Genomic DNA, 19,940 nt, shown 5'->3' on the forward strand with positions numbered 1-19,940 from the left:
ACATGGTTGTTTCTCGTACGCATACGAACCTGTTCGTACGGCACGATTCGTACGGTACGATACCGTACGAATTCGTACGATATCGTACGGTATGATATGCAAGATCTGCCCGTTTTTAGCCGTTGCGCCGCCGCCGACTACGCAGTTTTGCAGCCGTTTATACCCGTTGTTGTAGCTGTTTGCTGGCCGTTTTGGGCATGCTTTGTGGCCCATGTGTTTGCTTGGCCCATTGGACATGCTACATGCCCTTATAAAATGCCCACCCCCTAAGCTTCTCTCAAAGCTCTAGCCTCTCATTACTCAAGTGAGTCGTGACCATCAAGCCCCCCCCTCTCTTGAGTCTTGCTCAAGTGACCATCAAGCCCCCTTCTCTCTCTCTCTCTCTCTCTCTCTCTCTCTCTCTCAACTCTCAACTTTCAAGCCACTCTCTCCCCCATAGGCCCTCTCTCAAGCCTCTCTCTCTCTCAAGCCTTTAGGCTCTCTCTCTCTCAAGAGTCAAGACTCAAGCCTCACTCTCTCATTTTCTCAAGCCTCTCTCTCTCTCTCTCTCTCTCTCTCTCTCTCTCTCTCAAGCCTATCCATCTCTTGAATCTTCTAACTTCTCTCTCTCTATTACAATGACAAGGGAGAAGAATGAAGCCTTCAATGTGCATGCTATCCATGTAGAGAAAGCCGATGGAAAGTCCAAGTCATATAGGTGGACTTGTAAGTATTGTGGCAAACAATACACAAGTGGAGTTACTAGGCTTCTCCAACATGTTGGAAAGGTGGGGGGGCAAGTTGCGCCATGCAAGGAAGTCCCCCTTGCTATATCCGATGAGATCTTCAACAAGATCAAGGGTGGATTGGGTGCTCACTATGATAGTGGTAGAAGCTCAAGGGCGGATGATGAGGTCATTTCCCCGCCTTGTGATACATCCTCCCCCGCCGCCTCCATCGGTGCCGCCTCCGCCTCCTCAAAGGGACAAAGGCTTGAGTCTCCCATGAGGCAAGCCACTCTAGCCCAAGCCACCGGGGGGTTCTCTTCTTCTCTATCACATCTCCAAGAACGGCAACGGCTAGCGGATATAGAGATTGCACGCACAATTATTGAGTGCAATCTCTCATTCCATGTGCTCAAGGTAGATCAATGGAAGTCAATGGTGAAAGCCATTGCAAATGTGGACCCATGTGAAGGATGGACCGGCGTCTCCTATCATGACATGCGCACGAAGAGGCTTGTGGACGAGAGGGAAAGAATCGATAGATCTCTCAATCCGGTGCGGGCGGCATGGTCCAAGTATGGGTGTAGCATCCTCTCCGACGGATGGAGTGACCGGAAGAAGAGAGGCATCATCAATATACTTGTCTCTTGCCCTCTTGGCACATACTTTGTGCGGGGCGTGGATTCCGGAAAGGCGGGGAGGAAAACATCGGGTGCATTCATATATCGCCATATCAAGCAAGCCATCATGGAGGTAAGTTTCAACTTTCAAATTGCACTAAAGTCTTTAAAGTTTAGGCTTTAGTATATGTGATATGATCATATGTGGCTATATCATGAGTCATGACTCAAGTCTCATACCGCATATGCTCATTGCATCCATTCATATGCATTGTGACATGTAGGTTGGATCGAAGAATGTGGTGCAAGTCATCACCGACAACGCTTCAAATTGCCGTCGGATGGGGAAGTTGCTCGAGGAGGACTATCCCTCCATAGTATGGACGCCTTGTGCCTCCCATTGCATTGACTTGCTCATGGAGGATATGGGCAAGTTAGTGTGGATGAAGGAAGTAATGACCGAAGCTATCTCTATTGTCACCTTCTTCACCACAAAGGTGAAGGTGCTTGCCATGTTCCGCGAACATAGCAAGTTGGAATTGAAGAAGCCTTCATCTACACACTTCGCCTACATGTGGCTCCTCTTGGAGCGCCTCCACGATGTGAAATCCTCCCTTCGCCAAACAGTGGTCTCCACAATGTGGAATGAGTGGGATGAGCGAGAATCGACGGAGGCCAAAGCCATGCAACGGCTTTGCCTAAAGGAGGAGTTTTGGCAGTCGGTCCGCACTATTGTCATTGCGGTCACGCCCTTCTATAGGGTATTGCGGATGACCGACATGGAGGGAGCCACCATGGGCCTTCTTGTTCACTTCATGAGAGAGGCCATAGCAGAGTTACGAGTTTCTCCTTCGATCCACGAGGAGAAGCGCGATGGTATGTTGGCCATTGTGGAGAAGAGATGGAAGTGGATGCGAAGACCTATCCATGGTCTTGCCGCTTTATTGCATCCGGCTTACAAATCACCCGCCCTCTTCACCAACGTGGAGCTACTTGAAGCCCGAGATGCTTACTTGCCCAAAGCATTGCCGGAGGATCACCATGGGAAGTTCCTTGAGGAGCTCATAAGCTACAATGACCAAAGGGGAGGAGCCGCGTTTGCATCTACTACCTGTTGGAAGACGGAATCCCTTGTGAAGCCCCTCTTTTGGTGGGAGACATTTGGGTATGCGCTCTCAAGCCTCCAAAAGGTGGCTTTGAGAATCCTAGCTCAGGATTGCTCTTCAGGTGCATGTGAGAGGAGCTGGAGTTCCTACTCACTTGTACACACGAAGTTACGTAATCGCTTGAGCACGCAACAGTTAGAGCGGCTAGTGTATTGCCGTGCTAACTTGCGTATGCTGCGCGCAATGCAAAAGATGGAATCGGCGAGACAGGTATAAGTTACAACTTATAAGTTATAAGTTATAAGCATTCAAATTTCAAACTTCAATGTTTATTGAAATTTGGAACCAAATTCTAATACATTGCTTGTCACTTGATCATTGTACAATGTAGGTGAATGTGGATGCATTCAAGCTCACAGGGGACACTCTTCAGAGTGTAAACAAAGTGCAGGATGAGGAGGAGGAGAGGATCTATGCAGAGATCTATCGAGAGCTCGAGTCGTTTGATCGACGACCTACTCGCACTCGTCGTGGGCGTGGAGGTAGTGGCAGAGGAGTGCAAGTAGGAAGCCGTGGATGCACGGTTCGCGGTGCTCCCAGGGACATAGTGCATACCTATGTGCAGCGTGGATCGGGTAGCTCCACACTCGCTCTTGCAGATGAGGATGCTCCCTTTGGCTTCTCACATGAGCTTAGAGAGCCCGAGTTCGATGATGATGAGGGAAACCTTCTTAGCGATGGCGACTTCGGCAAGGCCACTGATGTATCCTCTTCTCATGAGGTTGATTTCAGCAAGAGCTCTGATAGTGATGCCTTTGTCTAGTCTCTCCTTGGGCCTTGGCTCTAGCCTCTCTTTTTGTACTCGCGCCTAGCCTAGCGCGCATGATCGCATCGCACCTCTATACTTTATGTACTTTTGTTTGTCACTTCAAACTTGTTTAGTTGTTTTTAATGATATTTTGGTTTGAAACAACTTCTCTAGACTCTACCCTTCCAAATTGAAAATGTCTATGTTTGTAGGTGTTCTTTAATTTAAAAAACCGTATTTTATCGTACCGTATCTCGAAATTTCATATCGTACCGAATATTCCCGTACGGTATCGTATTTTCGTACCGTGACAACTATGGGGGCATATGATCAAAGATTGTAGGAAAAAGAAAAAGGATGAAGAGAAACGAACCTCCACCAACACCGACAAAGACAAAGACAAAGGCAAAGTCCAATCTGAAGAGGGAGCTAATCTGGTTGTTGATTCAGATTGAACCTTTTAATTCCTTTGTGAAAGTTAGTTTCTTTGTGAAAGTATTTTTCTTTGTGGTACTAAGTGCCTATATGGTTCCTTAATCTACACACCCTGCGTGGTATGTATGTAGATCAAGAGAGGGTGTTGAGAATATGTTGATCTACATCCATTACTTTGTGTATCCATGGTTTAGATACATTTATGCTTAGTGTATGGACTAAGGTGTAAACCATGAGTTAGCTTGTAACCCATGGTCATTGACCATCATTCAAGGCACCTCATCTAGGTGGCATGAGAGGGGCAAGTGGGCAAGTGGGTTTGATCTAGGCACCTCCCTTCTCAGGGCCTATAAAAGCATGGTCTCTACACCTTCTCTAGTGAGAGCTCCAGCATTGTTGTATGCACTTTGTGTCTAATTCAAGCTTAGTGTTACTTTGTGAACTTTGGCTCTTGTCACCATTTTGGCTCATCATTGAGTGTTCTCTAACTTAGTCATGTGTTGCTGTATAACTTAGTGTTGCCACAAGCTATCACTACATCTATTGGTGATTAGCTTACTAACTAAGTAAATCCAACAATTAGAACCCTTTAGGATTGATATTTGTCGTACGTCGTGACCCCATTGTAATCCTCAGTCCAAGATATGTCAGGCACGAGCTACGTAGGTCATTCCTCAGCCATAGTGAGTCAGTCAGTCAATTAAAGTCCCTTAACCCACTTGGAGAGAATCATTCATGCATATAGATGTCATAGAAGCCTTAGAGTTTGCATCAAGACATGTGTGCATTTTTGCATAGCATACCTCCCATATGCATTTACACCATCTAGACCATTGCAAAAGCATTAGAACTTTATCTGGTATTTTTTCCACATTTATTAGTATTTATTTAGCATTTTTCCATATTATTATCACCTTTATGCATTTATTGGCAAGACGAAGCAATCGACCAGTTTCAGCCAGCCGACTTGCTCATGTTGAGCATATAAATAGTTCAGCCATTCCATCATTCATATATATCTCATAATTCAGCCATCAAGCAGTCAAGCGTTTGAGCCTTCAGCACAAGGAGCATAAAATGATTGAACACTCAGCCCATACATCCCAACAGCATCAGCGTTTTGGAGCAGCGTTTTCATCCTTCAGCTATTGGAGCATAAACGCTTGAGCTTACAGCACTCCAACAGTAAAACGCAGCAGCAAACAGCATTCAGCCCTCAGGGGACCTTGCGTTCTCTGCATAGAACCAGTTTTCAGCATTCATATCATCATCGTTTCGCTCTACAGCACTCCGGTGAAGGTAACCCACATGCATTCATTCATTTACAGCATTCATACATAGCCTAGAACAGCCCAAACAATCCACATCTCAACCTCAGATTTGCAGCCTTCCTACATTCCATTGGGAAGAGTGCATAGGCTCCAGATCGGTCATTATTGGTGCTTCTATAGCCGTGTACAGTTCAGCCCGACTCTTGGTCCTCTAAGATCTTGCATTTGGCTTATCGTCAGTCCAAAGTCATTCTCTTCAAAGTAATAAAAGCAAATACTATTCCCGTAACGGGATACGGGGCCCTTCAGTGGGTAATTCGGGACCCCATACGAGAGAAAGCAGCTATCCGAATGAGACACCAGATGGAGACACAGGAGAGGCTAGCTCGCTTTCATTCAGACTCAGGGTACATGTTCACGCCATTCACAGCCTCAGCATCGGCGATGTATGATATCTTATATCCCTCTTATGGCACTGGATGGAGTTAGACATAGATCTGCATAGCATGCTTGTACTACCCCTTCAGCATATAGAGATGCATCTTGCCTTAGCACTCCATCCACATCCCCGCCCCCCCTTATATTGTTTGTATATGGGCTCCACCAATCCATGATGATTCATGGTTGTATCCAAACACATGCACACTTTTTCTTTTCTTTCGTTTCTTCCGATGACCGAAAGAACACAGTTGTATTATTTTTTGTCTCATAGGCCGACTTTGGCCTCTCGTAGACGTTAATATATCTTTCTTTCTTTCTTTCTTTCTCTCTCAGTATGGTACAGGATGGAGCTAGCTAGGTTGCATATCATGATTGTATACTCCATGCATATAGCTTTGCATTCTCCTAGTAGTAGAGCTCCATCCCCTCCCCCACTCACTCATTGTACTTATTACACACCCAGATTCAGCTTTTTTAAGTTCAGTACTTTTTCATTTTGTTGGGATGACAGAGGATACCCCATACAAGTACATTGATTTGTCTCATAGGCCGAGTTCAGTCTTTTGGAAGACGTTAATAAAATCTTTCTCTCTCTCTCTCTCTCTCTCTCTCTCTCTCTCTCTCTCTCTCTGTGCTGTTCCGCGCTCTTTCATGGTATCGGAGCCTTGTCAGCTCCTAAATGGCATCGGGCTTCGTACCTAGGGGAGGTGTTGGAATGGATTCTTGCCCTCCTTCTCTTCATGCTGCCATGTGGTAGTGTATTATCCCACATAGTGGGTTGGGGTCAACTTGATCCCTCTATATAGGGCTAAATGCCCATTGGTCTTCCCTCATCCCCCACCTTTATGGTGGTTCACGGGATCTTCACGTGGGGGGAGACCCCGCCGGTTGTTGGCCTTCTGCTCTGCACGTGGTGCTCTGCTGTTCCGCGTTCTTTCATGATTAGTCGCCAGCCTCTTCCGCACTTTGTGCGCCCTCCACCCAGCTCTGATCTAGTCTCCCCCATCCACTGAGGAGGACCGAAATCCCCAGCCCATAGCCTGGAACCCTCTTTTCAGCCTCCCAAGGCCCAATCTCATTACTCTTGGGTTAGACTTTGCTCTAGCCCAGCTCAGACTTTGGGGACCTGCAGGCACGTCCGTCGTCTCCCCGAGGCACGAGCAGACCCAGCAGCAACACCTCTAGGGTTTACACAGTGTCTCCAGTATGTGCCACGCCATCGACTCAGCCATCCCCTCCAACTGGCTTCTTCCTCATGTCAACCCCCCGGACAACACCTGGATGGCCTCCTCCCAAGGGTCCCAAGGCCTCCCATTGATCACCATGGAGGTAGCAGCCTCATCTGCTCACATCAGTTCTCCAACGGTACTGCCCCACTCCTCTCCAGCGGGTCTGCATCGTGGGGGCCGTCAAGGACAGAAGTGGCACATTGACCCTCCCTCTCTTGAGGTCATGGGCATCGCATGCTGCAACTTATGGCTTTGGGAGAAAATGAAATAGGCTGAAGTCAACTATACCTAGCATGTATCTTGTTCCCATTGCCTCTTAAATATAACCCACTATGGTACAATGAAACAAGATGCAGTCAACTATCCCTGACATGTATCTTGTCTTAAATATAGCACACTATGGGACCTTAAAAATAAATAGCTTCTTTAGAAAGCTAGCTTCCCATGTACACAACTTTGCGGGGCCTCCCACTAGACTTGTTCATAAGATCCAAAGAGAAAGGGGGGGAAAAAAGCAATGCAAGGTGATTGCAGAAAAAAATGCATGTGTAACCTGCTCATTAGGATATCTTTCATCTGGCTACTTTGATCAACTATATAGTTATGGAAAATCAGGGATGGGGATAGGGAGACCCATGTGTCAGAGCATTTCCTATAGTGTTGCGAAAACAACAACCCCATAAGAGCTGCTCAAATACTCTTTCTTTACTCACGAACTCGTGACTCTATCTTTTGATATCAGCTACACTGGTTGCCCTTTTTATGTTTTTTTTTTTTACTTCTCTGCTTTTTCAAAGTCTAAACATCTGCTAATCTTCCCTCTTTAAGGCTATTTTCTCTTGAGAGTCACAAGCAGCTTGACGTGCTTGGTTTTAACTTCACAATTTTAAAAAGTTCGATAGAAAAGATTTACACTTCCCATTGAACTTACCGCTCTGATGCCACACTAAAATCCTAAGGATCCAAAACATGTAGCTACAGCTGCTCCAGCATTTATATGAAGTCAGCCACATGAAGGCAGTCTGTTTGTAAATCATGAAAAGGAAACAAAATAATGCTCAACAAAAAGAGAGAGGGAAGTTCCCTCTAGGACAGCTAGAAAGAGACCAATGATTGTAATTAGGATCAGGTTATTGACCTGCTCAAACTTAACCCATGAAGCAAAAAGGAAGAGCACCCTCAGTATGTATTATACTTTGAAAAGCAGGTTACTCTCTACACCATCCCTAGTTTGCTCTCGACAAGAGTAGCCAGCAACTGGCTGCCGCTATAGAGGTAAAATAACCTCAGCTCCTAAGTGCAATATTAAGCAGACTGCTCCCCATACCAAAGCCCTCATAACACAGCAGTAGCTGGGAGTAACTTGCCATGTCCCCCTCACTTGTATCCTTGCACTACTTTTTCACTTGCAGGCAATCAAAACCTGACTTGTGCCTTGCACATTGTTTCATTGCAACCTCAAGTTCAGGTTATTTCCCACAAGAACTTGAAAAGTGTTAGGAGGAGGTAATGCAGCTAGATTGTTCAGGCTCCAAACATTTCTCATTGTTCAAAATTCTCTTCAATGAACTGTCTTCTATGTACTGACAAAAGTTGAATGTCCAAAGACAAACCTCGAGAGAAGCAGCAAGGAGGAAGGAACAGAATAATTTAATGAAAGATCAAGCCAATCTTTCAACTGCAAAAAACATTTCAGAAAACAGCATTAAAACCTAACTTATTGACAAAATCTGAGTCAGATAAATCATCGCCTAGAAATGCTTCCTGCTTCCACACAGAAAAGGGTTGAACCCACCTGTTGCCTCATTTGTTCCACCGAAAGAAGACCCAACATTCCTCGTTCCCTGCATGCTGCCCGCAGCTCTGCTTCTGAAAGAGACTCGACACCTTCAGCCTGGATCATTCTGTCATCATTTTTTATCCTGATCCAAATCAGAGAATCATGGTAAGCTCAATTCTCACCTTTGTCCAGACACTCTTAACTCTTAACAGAAAAATATTGATTACATCGTTTGTATATACAGGAACAGCGTCTTTGAGTGAATGCAAACTGCATTTAAAGCAAATGCATGCAGTCCCCACTTACAAACAAACGCTACAAAGAGCACAAGGCACTTTTTGACTTACAACTGTAAGCAGACAAAAATTTGCACCACTAAGTTGGGCATGTGACTTTCACTCGAGTTGAATGCATCACCATTTTTTACGTATATAGACAAGAGGAACTCCACTAACTAAAACTGTTAGGATACCATAGCACAAGACAAGGAGCATTCAAAGCTTACAGAACAAAAAAAAAGCTGCATAAATCCAAATTCCAGAGAAAAAAAAACACAAACAATTGGCAAGCTCCACATCATGCCCACTAAGAATATGAAGAATAATAATATGACATCTACTTTGCTGTTTTTTCTTAATGTAATGTTGTGTGCAACTTAAAACAAGTGAAACAATATACCAAGATAGTTTAGAACGCAGCATGTGGCGAAGGTATGCATCAGTCCCATAAGCCTTGATTCCCATGTACTTGCACATACTAACAAGTCTTGGCCTATCATTTGCACAACACAATGTATGTCAGATAAAAGAAATGAAATCTGGAAGGTCATCAATAAGTTTCAAATGCTTGATTGCACCTGCTTATGTTGTCCAACGTGAGCTCATCATTGAACAGCTTAGCAAAACCTAGAATCTCATCGTTGGACACAATCTCTCCCCTGCGAACCTGTTGGATGTTCATAGGAAGTCAGTACACAAGAACAACACTGCAGAAAGCAGTTCGGCTTAGCCCCTTTTGGATTTTTAAAAGCATTCAAGACAAGGTATTGCCTTGTTCATGAACTGGTCAAGGTCTTCTGCAGTTCTCTGAACCTCCCCACTTCTCGTTGTCTTGATCTCCTTGGCCATTTCCTTGACAGTCTCTTGCAAAAACTTTGCATATTGTATTCTTGCATTCAACCTCCGCTTCAGCGCCTCCTGTTGAAAATCATTAGAGTGTTTGTGACACTAGTGTTTCAACTATTCAACAAATCATTGAGGAGAAAAATCAGCACTGAATCTTAATGTAGCTGCGCAATCACATACATACATGCACAGATGCACACATGATTAAAAGCACATTCATGCATGTTTATATACCTTCAAAAGATTGGAATATAGCCAAGCACATCTATGCACATAAATGCATGCAGGATAAAACATATAGGCTGAATAAGAATAGATGCATGATTTAAACCCCAAGTAACCAAGTGATGCTGTCCGCAAAAGACTAATATTTGCAAACGAGACTACTGATATTTGCAATTCTTTCATGCCTGTCATAAACTTCAGCATGTATGCTATCTATTTGTAGCTTCTTTAAGCTGTCACGTGCACCCACTAACTAGGGTGCCACATGGACATACTTCTACAAAATGCACAGTTCATAAGCATTTTGATGAGCACTGAGCATATTGTGAGCCCAAGCAAACAAACTGCTTGTTAAGCCAAAAACCGTGCACCAGACATAGATGCAAGTTTGTCATAGGAACTGCAAGACACAAATCAGGCTGGAAACCCTAATTTCAAGCTCAAGCAAGTTTTAAGCAGCTTGGGCACCATACCAAGCAGCTGATATAAGCATTTCTTATCAACCCAATGAAAGGAAACATGTCAAGGCTACGACACACAGATTCTTTGCTTCAACATGAATTTAGGCCTAACAGAGGAAGTCATGATATACTACTATCATCGTTGTCGATGCTTGCCTTGATAGATGCATCAAACTTTTGAAGACATGGTCACCGGATTCTGCTGCCTTACCCAATATTCTAGGCACACACTCAAGAGGCTCCAGGCAGCCCATGGGTCTAGATATAGGACCAGAGTTAGGGTTTTCTACCTTTTCCAGAAGGCAGCCCATGGCTGCAAGGATTTATGTACCTTTTTGTATCATATGATATACTGAATTTCCAGCTATCTCTCTCTCTCTCTCTCTACTCTCCCTTCTGTTTGCGTTTTTGCATCAGCATGTTCTAGATGGTGTTTAGGGCTGAAAGCAGACTCTCAGAGCTTCTGCATGTAACGTTGGTATCAGAGCATCAGGCTCAGCAAGGCTACACTGATTCAGTGACCAGTCCCATATGAAGGTGTACAAATCCAAGGTACAGTAAAGTGCACAGGTAAAGAGGCCCAAGGCAAGGAACACAAGACCAGGAAGAACTCCCAAGAGCTTGGTCGGTGGTGTTCCACAAAGCCCAAAGGGGATGACAATCCTGTGAGCCAGGAAAGGCTTTCGGGCAACAGTTCCAAGGGAGGATGATCCTCCAAGAGGTGGAGTGAGAGTGCCAGACTCATTTCTCAAGAATGAAGACCAAGACGGTGTTCAGAGACAGGGCAAGAACGGATTGGGGACTGGATGGAACAGATGCATAGATCTTCTTCAGAGTGGATTTGGAGACCGGGCCGGGTATTCAGTGAAAAGGTTGCCAGGGTAGGAAGGATGACAGAGGGACTCCAACAATAGAATGGGATGATGACAGTCATCCAAGAAGCAGATTGGAATCCCGTCATCAAGTTTAGCAGAGGGGGATGTCAAGTGCACACACATGTACATGGTAATCTCAGGGCTAATCCTGGAGGCAACATGATAAAGACTCATTAGAAACACAGATTTGGAGCATTGTATGTTGTTTTGGCAAGGAAAGTTGACCAGTAGCGGACATGGTGGCTGTCGGCTAGTACACAGAAGAAGAGGATCCAGTCGGCTGCAACATACGTTTAATTATGTCCAGGAGCTAGCCGACCAGCAGTCAGCCAGTTCACATGGTCACTTCAAGGCCTATAAATAGGCATGTTTGCTCATCGTTTTGTTCATTCACTCCACATGGTCACTTCAAGGCCTATAAATAGGCATGTTTGCTCATGGTTTTGTTCATTCACTCCACATGGTCACTTCAAGGCCTATAAATAGGCATGTTTGCTCATCGTTTTGTTCATTCACTCCCTCTTGGGTGTGGGTCTAGATATAGGACCAAAGTCAGTGTGAATGGCATCAGGTTGGAGTCAAAAAGTAAGCCCATGTGTGGACAACCCCATGTGTAAAAGGGGGCAAAGAGACATTAAATAAAAAGGTTTTATAACCTTTGGTGGCCAAAAAATTAATGTTATAAAGGTTTTCAAACCTTTGGAGGCCCCTAGGTAATATTTAGAGGCTATTCTACTTTTGGGAAAAAGTGCGCCTCTCTCTCTCTGGCTTTTGGGGAGAGGTCGTAGAAGTTGGCTGCGTGGAGGAGAAGAGAAAACAGGCTGGTTGGCTGCGTGGAGGATAGCGGTACCGTACAGTAGCTGTGAAAAGGGCTTGTACAGATTGGTACGGGTGCTGCAGGTTCAGGCGCCTACTGTGCAGATGCAGATCTGTACGAACAGGTACATGCAGGCGGACAGGGACAGTTCTGTCCAGCAGGTACAGGCGGGTCTGAGCAGCTGAATCGCTTTGGCTTGTTGGAAAGGGCAGCAGGCAGGCTGTGCTTCAGAAGTTGTAGGCGCAGCTGAATATCTCCACCGGCATGCTTTTGGGAGAGTAACGGGCTGGCTGCTGTGCTGTGCTACAGAACAGAGACACATGCCTTCCTTTTCTCTCTCTCTCTAGCTCTTGGAAGATGCGCTTCTTTCCCTCTCTTGCTTGTTATGAAACGCCCAATAGCACTGGTGCTTTTTTGGAGGGGGCGTGTTTTTGCAGAAGACAGGGGGCTGGTTTCTCTGGACATAAAGGTGGACAAGGGCTGGTTTCTCTGGACATAAAGGAGGACAAGGGCTGGTTTTTCATGAACATAGACATCATGTCGATGGCGTTCAACTGATGGAACTTTCAGCTTCTCTTTGCTTTGGGTTCGGGACTGTTTATGGACTGTTTTTGTTTGGCTGCAAATTCAGCTATGTGCTTGGGTTTATGGCTGCAAGTACAGGTCACTTGGTTATGTTTCTTGGCATGGTAGTGATGCAAGCTCGCATGGCTGCGTGCTCATGGAGCAGATTGTTTTCTTCCTGCTAGAAAGGAACAGAGGGACCTACAGTTATGGGCATCTCTATGTTTCCAGATGTTTCATGAGGGAACAGGTAACTAGATGTATGCCGTTGTTGGCACTGTTGTTGAATGGTGCCATGAATGGTTCTATATGGAAACAAGACAGAAGTTTCAAAGGGAAACAGGCCTAAGGGTTTCATGTGGAAACAGGTCGTAGGTTTCTCGAGGAAACATGTATTTGGGTTTCTCCAGGAGAGAGGTCACATGCAGGCAGAAGGTACAAGAATGGACACATGTTTGGTACAGCCTTGCTACTGATTGGACAGGGGACAGGGAATCCATGACAGAGATGGATAGTACCCTTGGAAGGTAGAGAGGGTTGGTACAGGTGTGTCGACTGTATGGTATGTTGTGCTGTGATACGAGTTCTCTTTTGAGAGACAGTTTGGGAGTCTGTGTTGTGATGCAGAAGCACTGGATGTGTCAAGGTGTGATGCTGTTCATAGTGTGAGAGGCTATGGATAGTTGTGGCAGCCTTGATTATGGGAGAAAGCTTCTGTATGCAGACTCAATGTGAGAGAGTCTTTGGGATGTGAACAATGGCTGGACTTGTTTGTGGATGCCGAGTGGACAAGAAGCCATGATGCAGGTTCTTTGCAGGCTTTAGGAGTTCTACTGTGACCGCTGAGTTCCCAGCCTTATATTGTGGTCAAAGCTCTTATAATCAATTAAAGAAATACCGCAAGAGGCGCCACTGCGATTTGGGGCCAATCGGTGTCCGTGTACTATTTGTAGGAGCACTCTAGCTCCCTTTGTTTGTTTTCCTTTTCTAGGTCCTCAATGGCGTTGAAGTGTTTTATGTGCGAGTGTTTGTTTCACCGCCCTTTGCTTTCTGAAGGCCGGTTTCAAGCCGCCCACCAAACTCTGGTTGTTTGACACATTGATCACACCTACACTCTCATATGGCTCACCCATATGGAGAACCAGCCTCTTACCACACGAGGAGGGAGCCACTTGTCGGCCAGGTCGGGACCAGAGAGAGATTTCTATGATGGATGGCATGTACTAGAGAAACCACTGGTGACTATGATCACACACATGATTCGGAGCAAACCATCGGTACCTCATGAGATTGTCAGAGCAAAGATAGGAGCCGCACCAGTGGTTACCGAAGCCCTGTTCCAATCAGTGACATTTTTGCAGAGGATATGGGAGCTCCCCAGACCAAGATACCCACACCTAGCACTTATCTCTTCCAAGCAGTTAGCAGCAGACGACGATACACAATGTTGGTACACCCACGTGTACCTGGCTGAGATTACATGGCATGACGATTGATGCACTCCCTCCATTTGATTACAGCCTGGATTGCCCCTTCTTGGACCTTAGTCGCTCTGAGCAGAATAGGGTGACCAGGATGGACATCGTGAGGCTAGATACAGAAAGGACATGGTCCAGCCCCTCCCTACCACTAGGCACGAAGATGGCCCACTATCAAGACCATTTTCTACATCTCTCCCCAGATGGCTTTGTGACACGGTCTACATACATGGACACCCATCTCTCACATGGCATTCGCATTGCCATTGGACAGATCTGCACTTCATCACATCAACTACGGGTAGAGACTAGCAGATATGAGGGGATGAAGCCAGAAGACCGCATTTGTCATCTATGTGTAACGTGCAGAAGCTTTGGGGGAGATCGGTAACTTCAATGCTCAGAAATCAGCACACTTTTCGCGACAGAATTAACGCACAAAACTGAATGAAGATGTGCAAAAAATAGAGAGGGGGGGAGAGGAGAGGACACAGTATTGGATCCCAAATGCCCTCTGTAGGGCCCCCACCACGAATGGTGTATTTCCTTTATTAGAATGATGTAAATCTGAAAAGACAATACAAAAATCTTGACCTTTCTTGGCTGAGAAATCTCTGCCCTTGACCTGCAGTCCTTCACCCCTTGGCATTAGCAAGCCCTTGGCTGTCCTAGCCCTTTGGTTGCTTGAGCGTGAATTATGAGATAACACAATGACTTGTGGGCTCACCTATTTATACTCCCAATTAATAGCAGTCGGCCAGCATTAATCCAGGCGGCCAGTTCTAATTCTGTCCCACGATTGTAAAATCAGCATTAAATGCTGAATAAATCACATAAAATCTGCGCATCATTTCCCTTGATGGCTGGACACTAGGCGCATGATTCTCCACAGATCTGGGTACTGAATCCCTTCTGTTTTGAGGGCTGGGCAGCCTGTGTGGGCTGCCCCACACTTGCCCTACAGCCATGATAATGCTAGATGTGCTGTCGGCTGCCCCTGGCATGCCCTTAGGGCTATCCTACAGCCTCCATGGCTAGTGGATTCAGCCAAGGCCTTCCTGGCCCTCATGGGGGTGGTTTTACACTATCCCCATGCCCACACAAAGACTCGGGGTAGCCCTATGGGCTGGCCCCTTTTCCTAAAAGCAAACCCTAACTACCTACATAATGATCTAGCATCCAGTACACAGAATCACTAACATCATTCCAGAGGGAGACTCACAACGCGAACTGGCACTGTTTCATGTGCAGGACAGTGCACACCTGACCTTGGTCTCATGTGCAGGACAATGCACACCTGACCTCCGACGACTCGGATGGATCCTTGGCTGACTCATCCCGGACTGGGCTCGCATGCGACCAGTTTACCATCCCAAGTCATGCACCTTCTGTACAGATATGTCTACGTGGCATCCCAATGCCGGATGCACGTGACACACTGTCACCAGGAAATGGAGTCAGAGGAGCACTACATATGCCGATATACTGTGTACTATGAGATACGAGGGAGATACTGGTGTCTCTTTCGAGAGGGTTTTGGACCATTACGACATGTGATGGAGTTTGAGGATCAGAGGTGTTTGGGGCTTTCCTTATTGGAGCTCAGACGCCATCGAGAGGCTCTCCTACAAGCCAGGACAGCACACCAGGATCCACGCCGGCAGCAAGCCATGACAGATTTTTTCAGGGCCAGGACCACCCCGATAGATACGACTAGGACCTCCACTACTCCCTCAGAGAGTCATACAAAACATAGACGTCCTTTCTTGACAGAGCCATAGCACTTTGTCGAGCGAGACGCCCACACTTACCACAGGACCTCGTCCACAGCCGCTTCATTACCGATGGATTAGAGCCATCATCACCCGTGTAAGCTTTCTTCTCAGCCTGAATATCAAATAAGCCTCTACTTCAATCCCTTGTAATCATTCTATGTTTCTGAATACAAGAAAATATCATTTTTCCTTGTTTTGCCTAGTGAGATAAAAAGTTCTAGAGAGTGGTAAATCAAAATTGAGATATTTTTTGGATAAATAAATTCTACAAATATCAAAAAAATGTTTCCTTGAAACAAAAAATCAAAATAGATTTTCCAAGGTGCAATTGGAATTAATTACAATTGATTCAGAAGACCTTAGCCTTAGGGTCCAGATTTTCGAAAAAAATTGATTATGGTCCAATTAAGGTTCTTATGGACCTATAAGATTAATCCAAGTGTTGAGACAAGATAAATCCAAAGAATAAAAGAAAATACCCAAAAATGAGTAAATGCCCACGTACGATGAGAGTTGACCAAGTACTAAGTTTATTAGTTAAAAATTATGAAGTATTAATAAAAAAATGAGATATTTTGGAGTAATCATTCATTTTTGACACGTGTAAGGAAAAGAGAGACCTTCAAGGAGGCGCCTACTTCACATACTTGGATGAGTTTAAAACTCTAAAATAATAGGATATTTTTATCTCTCCTCTCTCCTAAATCAAACCAAATCAAAAAAGGAGCCAAACTGGTCCAAATCTTGTCCAAATTCAACCAAACTGAAGCTAAAAAATTCTAGAACTCAGTTGGACTCAGTTAGTGGCCTCCCTCTCCTATAAATAGACCCTCATTCCTTTGTATTATTATCTGTGAACTAAACTACGTCGGTATTACTCTAAACTAAGCTTAATTTCTATTATCCTCTAAAAACTTCTACAAAATTGAAGAGATTGGAGCTTCTCTCTCTCTTCGATCTTCCTTGGTGACTCCTACAACATACCAAACCAATTGATTGGTTGGGCACCTCTACTATGATCAAAGAATCAAGTAAATTAGAAGATAAAGTGTGGATTATTGTCTTTTTCTTATTAAAACTCCACATGCTTCTCTTCTCAACCCGTCTCAAGCTTGAGAAGCTTTAATTTAAATGGCTTTTGATTACTATTGAAGTTCTTTTATGAATTGTAATAAAGAAACACATAAATTTTCATTTATGCTTAATTTTAATGGTTTTTAAGCATTTCTCTCTCTCCTCCTAAAGAAAGGTCATTCCTATGACCTATTCTCAATCCAAATGAAGCTTCCCACCATGAAGCATTTCTCTAATCCAAAAGTAATTTCTATGCTTGTCTAATTGGAGGTCAAAATAATGACTTTTTAATGCTTTTATGATATTTATTTCATAGAGAAATTATGAATCAATCCATAATTGGATAATGATCCAATTAGTGGTCATTCTAATCATATCAATAATATTAAACTTCATTCTTTCAATTAAATTGAGAATTATCAATAATAGCAACGGAGCTATGACAAAATTTTTGTACAATAAACACACAAAACATTTTCATTCATGATATGGAAAGAGGACTTCCTACCATATTCTAGGAATTATCATCCTAGATTAATTGAATGATTCTCATTATAATCATGAAAAATTTGATTTTTACGTTTATGCATAATTAGTAAATTTAGAAAAAGAGAAATTTCTAGTAATTTATTTTTATGTTAAAAGAGTAATCCCCATGACATTGGAAATCCATGTATTTCAATGATTTAGAGAAAAAAAGATAGAATGCTAAAATAATGTATATTTTATGAAAGATTTCAGTTAAATTTATCTTTTTGTATAGACAATTTTTTATGATGAAAGAGGAATTCCCACCATATTGAAGTTCAAATATTTAAATAAGGAACGTATAATTTCTAGTGCAAAGAAATTAATGAAGATTTTTATTTAATTTTTAAGAGAAAATATAGTTAAATGTATCTTTTTGTATACATAAATGGCCTCGTGTTACACAAGTAAATGAGACATCCCACTGCCTAGCTATAAATGCCGGCCTCAAAAGGCTCTCCAATATCATGCATAGTAAGCCGTACACCTAGTTCTATTGGAGTAAAAATGGGCTTACATTCATCCATGTGAAACCTTTTTGGCAAACTTTTTATGTACTTAGTTTGCTGCATAACAATGCCATCATCTGTATGCATAAACTGTATGCCGAGATAGTAGTGTAAAGGCCCCAAATCTGACATATCAAATTCAGCTTTCAAATCAACTTTCAAATCTGAAATTTGCGCTTTGCTAGTACCTGTAATGAGCATGTCATCGACATACAAGATGACTATGAGAATATCGGCACCCGTTTTCTTCACATACAATGTGCTTTCAGCTGGACTATTCACATAACCGTGGCTGGTTAGATGAGCATGTATCTTATCATACCAAGCTCTTGGAGCTTGCTTTAACCCATACAATGCTTTGTGTAACCTCCATACTTTATGTTCCTCACCATGAACTACAAAACCAATGGGCTGATTTACATATACTTCCTCCTGTAAATCCCCCATTAAGAATGCAGTTTTGATGTCCAATTGATGCACTTTCCATCCTTTGTGTGCAACCAATGCAATCACTGATCTCATTGTGGTTATTCTCGAAGTAGGAGCAAAAGTCTCTTCATAATCTATTCCCTTCTTTTGGGAGTAGCCTTTAGCCACAAGTCTTGCTTTGTACCTATCAATAGTACCATCAGACTTCCTTTTGACTTTGTACACCCACTTTGTTCCAATGACATGCTTGCCTTTAGGCAATTCCACAAGATCCCAAGTATTGTTCTTCATGATAGAAGAGATTACAGCTTGCATAGCTTGCACCCAATGCTCATTCTCATGTGCTTCTTCATAACAAGAAGGCTCTTCTGAATCAAAGAGACCACCCATTGCTAATGCAGACTCCCCACGATGTATATTCAAAGCATGGCTGGAACTAGCCCTTGTTCTACCTGTGAGTGGAGCTGCAAGTTTGCTTTCTTTCAAAGTTTTCAGCAACCATCTTGGCACTAACTTGGCTGTGTCTATGGCTCTTTGCTCTTCCCTGACAAGATCTTCCACTTCTTCCATAGAAGGGGGCTGAATGGCTGGCTGTTCCACATGTTCTACATGAGGATTTTCTTGTGTAGGGGCTGGCTGATCTGAATCCCCCCTAATTGCAATGGGTAATAGTCCATCAAACATGTCCTATATGCCTGTATCATTACTTTAATACAAGCTGTACATGGGCTGTTCTGAATTTTCAGCAAATACCACATCTCTACTGACAAAAATCCTTCGTGTAGTTGGATTATAAAGACGGTATCCTTTGCTCTCATTGCTGTAGCCCACAAAAATGCATTTCATTGCTTTGTCATCTAGCTTTGTTCGGAGTTGTTCTGGCACATGTGCATATGCCAAACACCCAAATGTACGCATATAATCCACTGTTGGCTTTCGGCTATACAAGCCTCAAATGGTGTTATGGTTTTCAAAGCTTTTGTTGGACAACTCTTCAACACATGAGTTGCACACATTATGGCTTCCATCCAAAAATTGTGAGGCAACTTTTGTGCTTTTACCATGCATCTTGCCATCTCCATGAGAGATCTATTTTTCCTTTCAGCTACACCATTCTGCTGCGGTGTGTAAGGGACAGTACATTGGTGTTTGATGCCCTTTTGAAACATATAATCCTTGAATGCATTTGACATGTTTTCTCCACCTCTATCTGAGCGGAGTGTTTGGACTTTACATCCACACATATTTTCAGCCATTGCTACAAAGTGTCGAAAGCATGAAACACCTCTGCTTTCGCTTCTTTCAAAGGGTAAACCCAAGCAAACCTGGAGTAGTCATCAATGAATGTGACGAAGTAAAGATGCCCCCCTATGAAAGTGTCTGCATTGGACCACATACATGATAACCTCATCAATGTTAAGCAATTGTTCCTACAAATCTCACACTTTGGTGAGATGATCTACCATGGAGTCACCCTCATCCATAGAAAGAAGATCCAATTGCCTCTTCAAGTAGGCAACTCTTGCCTCGTTGCGTACCTGATACATTGCTTCCAATGTGTCCCATGCAAGCTTCGATGTCTTGCAAGAACGAATGTGCGGAATAATAGTCCTTTTCACTGACATGGAAAGGGCTATCAATGACATGGCCTGTGCATCCCTAGAGTCCCATCTCTTTTGCTCTTGTG

At 43.9% G+C, this 19,940-nt stretch overlaps 2 protein-coding genes across 3 annotated transcripts in view; one reads left to right on the plus strand and one right to left on the minus strand.

Annotated features, from left to right (window-relative positions):
- Positions 1-19,940, minus strand: part of LOC147609391 (uncharacterized) — a 106,306-nt gene that overhangs the window by 44,231 nt on the left and 42,135 nt on the right. For both annotated transcript variants that reach the window (XM_086787517.1, XM_086787518.1), the window contains exons 4-8: positions 9,444-9,590; positions 9,251-9,339; positions 9,073-9,165; positions 8,410-8,536; positions 8,228-8,292 (exon numbers count right to left, since the gene is read on the minus strand). In XM_086787517.1, the coding sequence (XP_086643643.1) occupies positions 8,228-8,292; positions 8,410-8,536; positions 9,073-9,165; positions 9,251-9,339; positions 9,444-9,590 (521 nt within the window). The remainder of the gene's footprint in view (positions 1-8,227; positions 8,293-8,409; positions 8,537-9,072; positions 9,166-9,250; positions 9,340-9,443; positions 9,591-19,940) is intronic.
- Positions 984-3,253, plus strand: LOC147609392 (uncharacterized). Its single transcript, XM_086787648.1, has 3 exons — positions 984-1,457; positions 1,609-2,700; positions 2,822-3,253. The coding sequence occupies exons 1-3, from the start codon at positions 984-986 to the stop codon at positions 3,251-3,253; spliced, it is 1,998 nt and encodes a 665-aa protein (XP_086643774.1).

This window comes from Cibotium barometz, chromosome 51 (genome assembly GCF_041138505.1).
Source record: "Cibotium barometz isolate CiBa-2024 chromosome 51, ASM4113850v1, whole genome shotgun sequence".
In the NCBI taxonomy this organism is placed as follows: Eukaryota; Viridiplantae; Streptophyta; class Polypodiopsida; order Cyatheales; family Cibotiaceae; genus Cibotium; species Cibotium barometz.

What these genes read in the sequence shown, in the direction of transcription:
- LOC147609392 (XM_086787648.1), top strand. Translation starts at nt 984, where the DNA reads ATGAGGCAAGCCACTCTAGCCCAAGCCACCGGGGGGTTCTCTTCTTCT. An exon ending in TCAAGCAAGCCATCATGGAG is followed by an intron (nt 1,458 to 1,608) that starts GTAAGTTTCAAC and finishes TGTGACATGTAG; the next exon opens with GTTGGATCGAAGAATGTGGT. An exon ending in AGATGGAATCGGCGAGACAG is followed by an intron (nt 2,701 to 2,821) that starts GTATAAGTTACA and finishes TGTACAATGTAG; the next exon opens with GTGAATGTGGATGCATTCAA.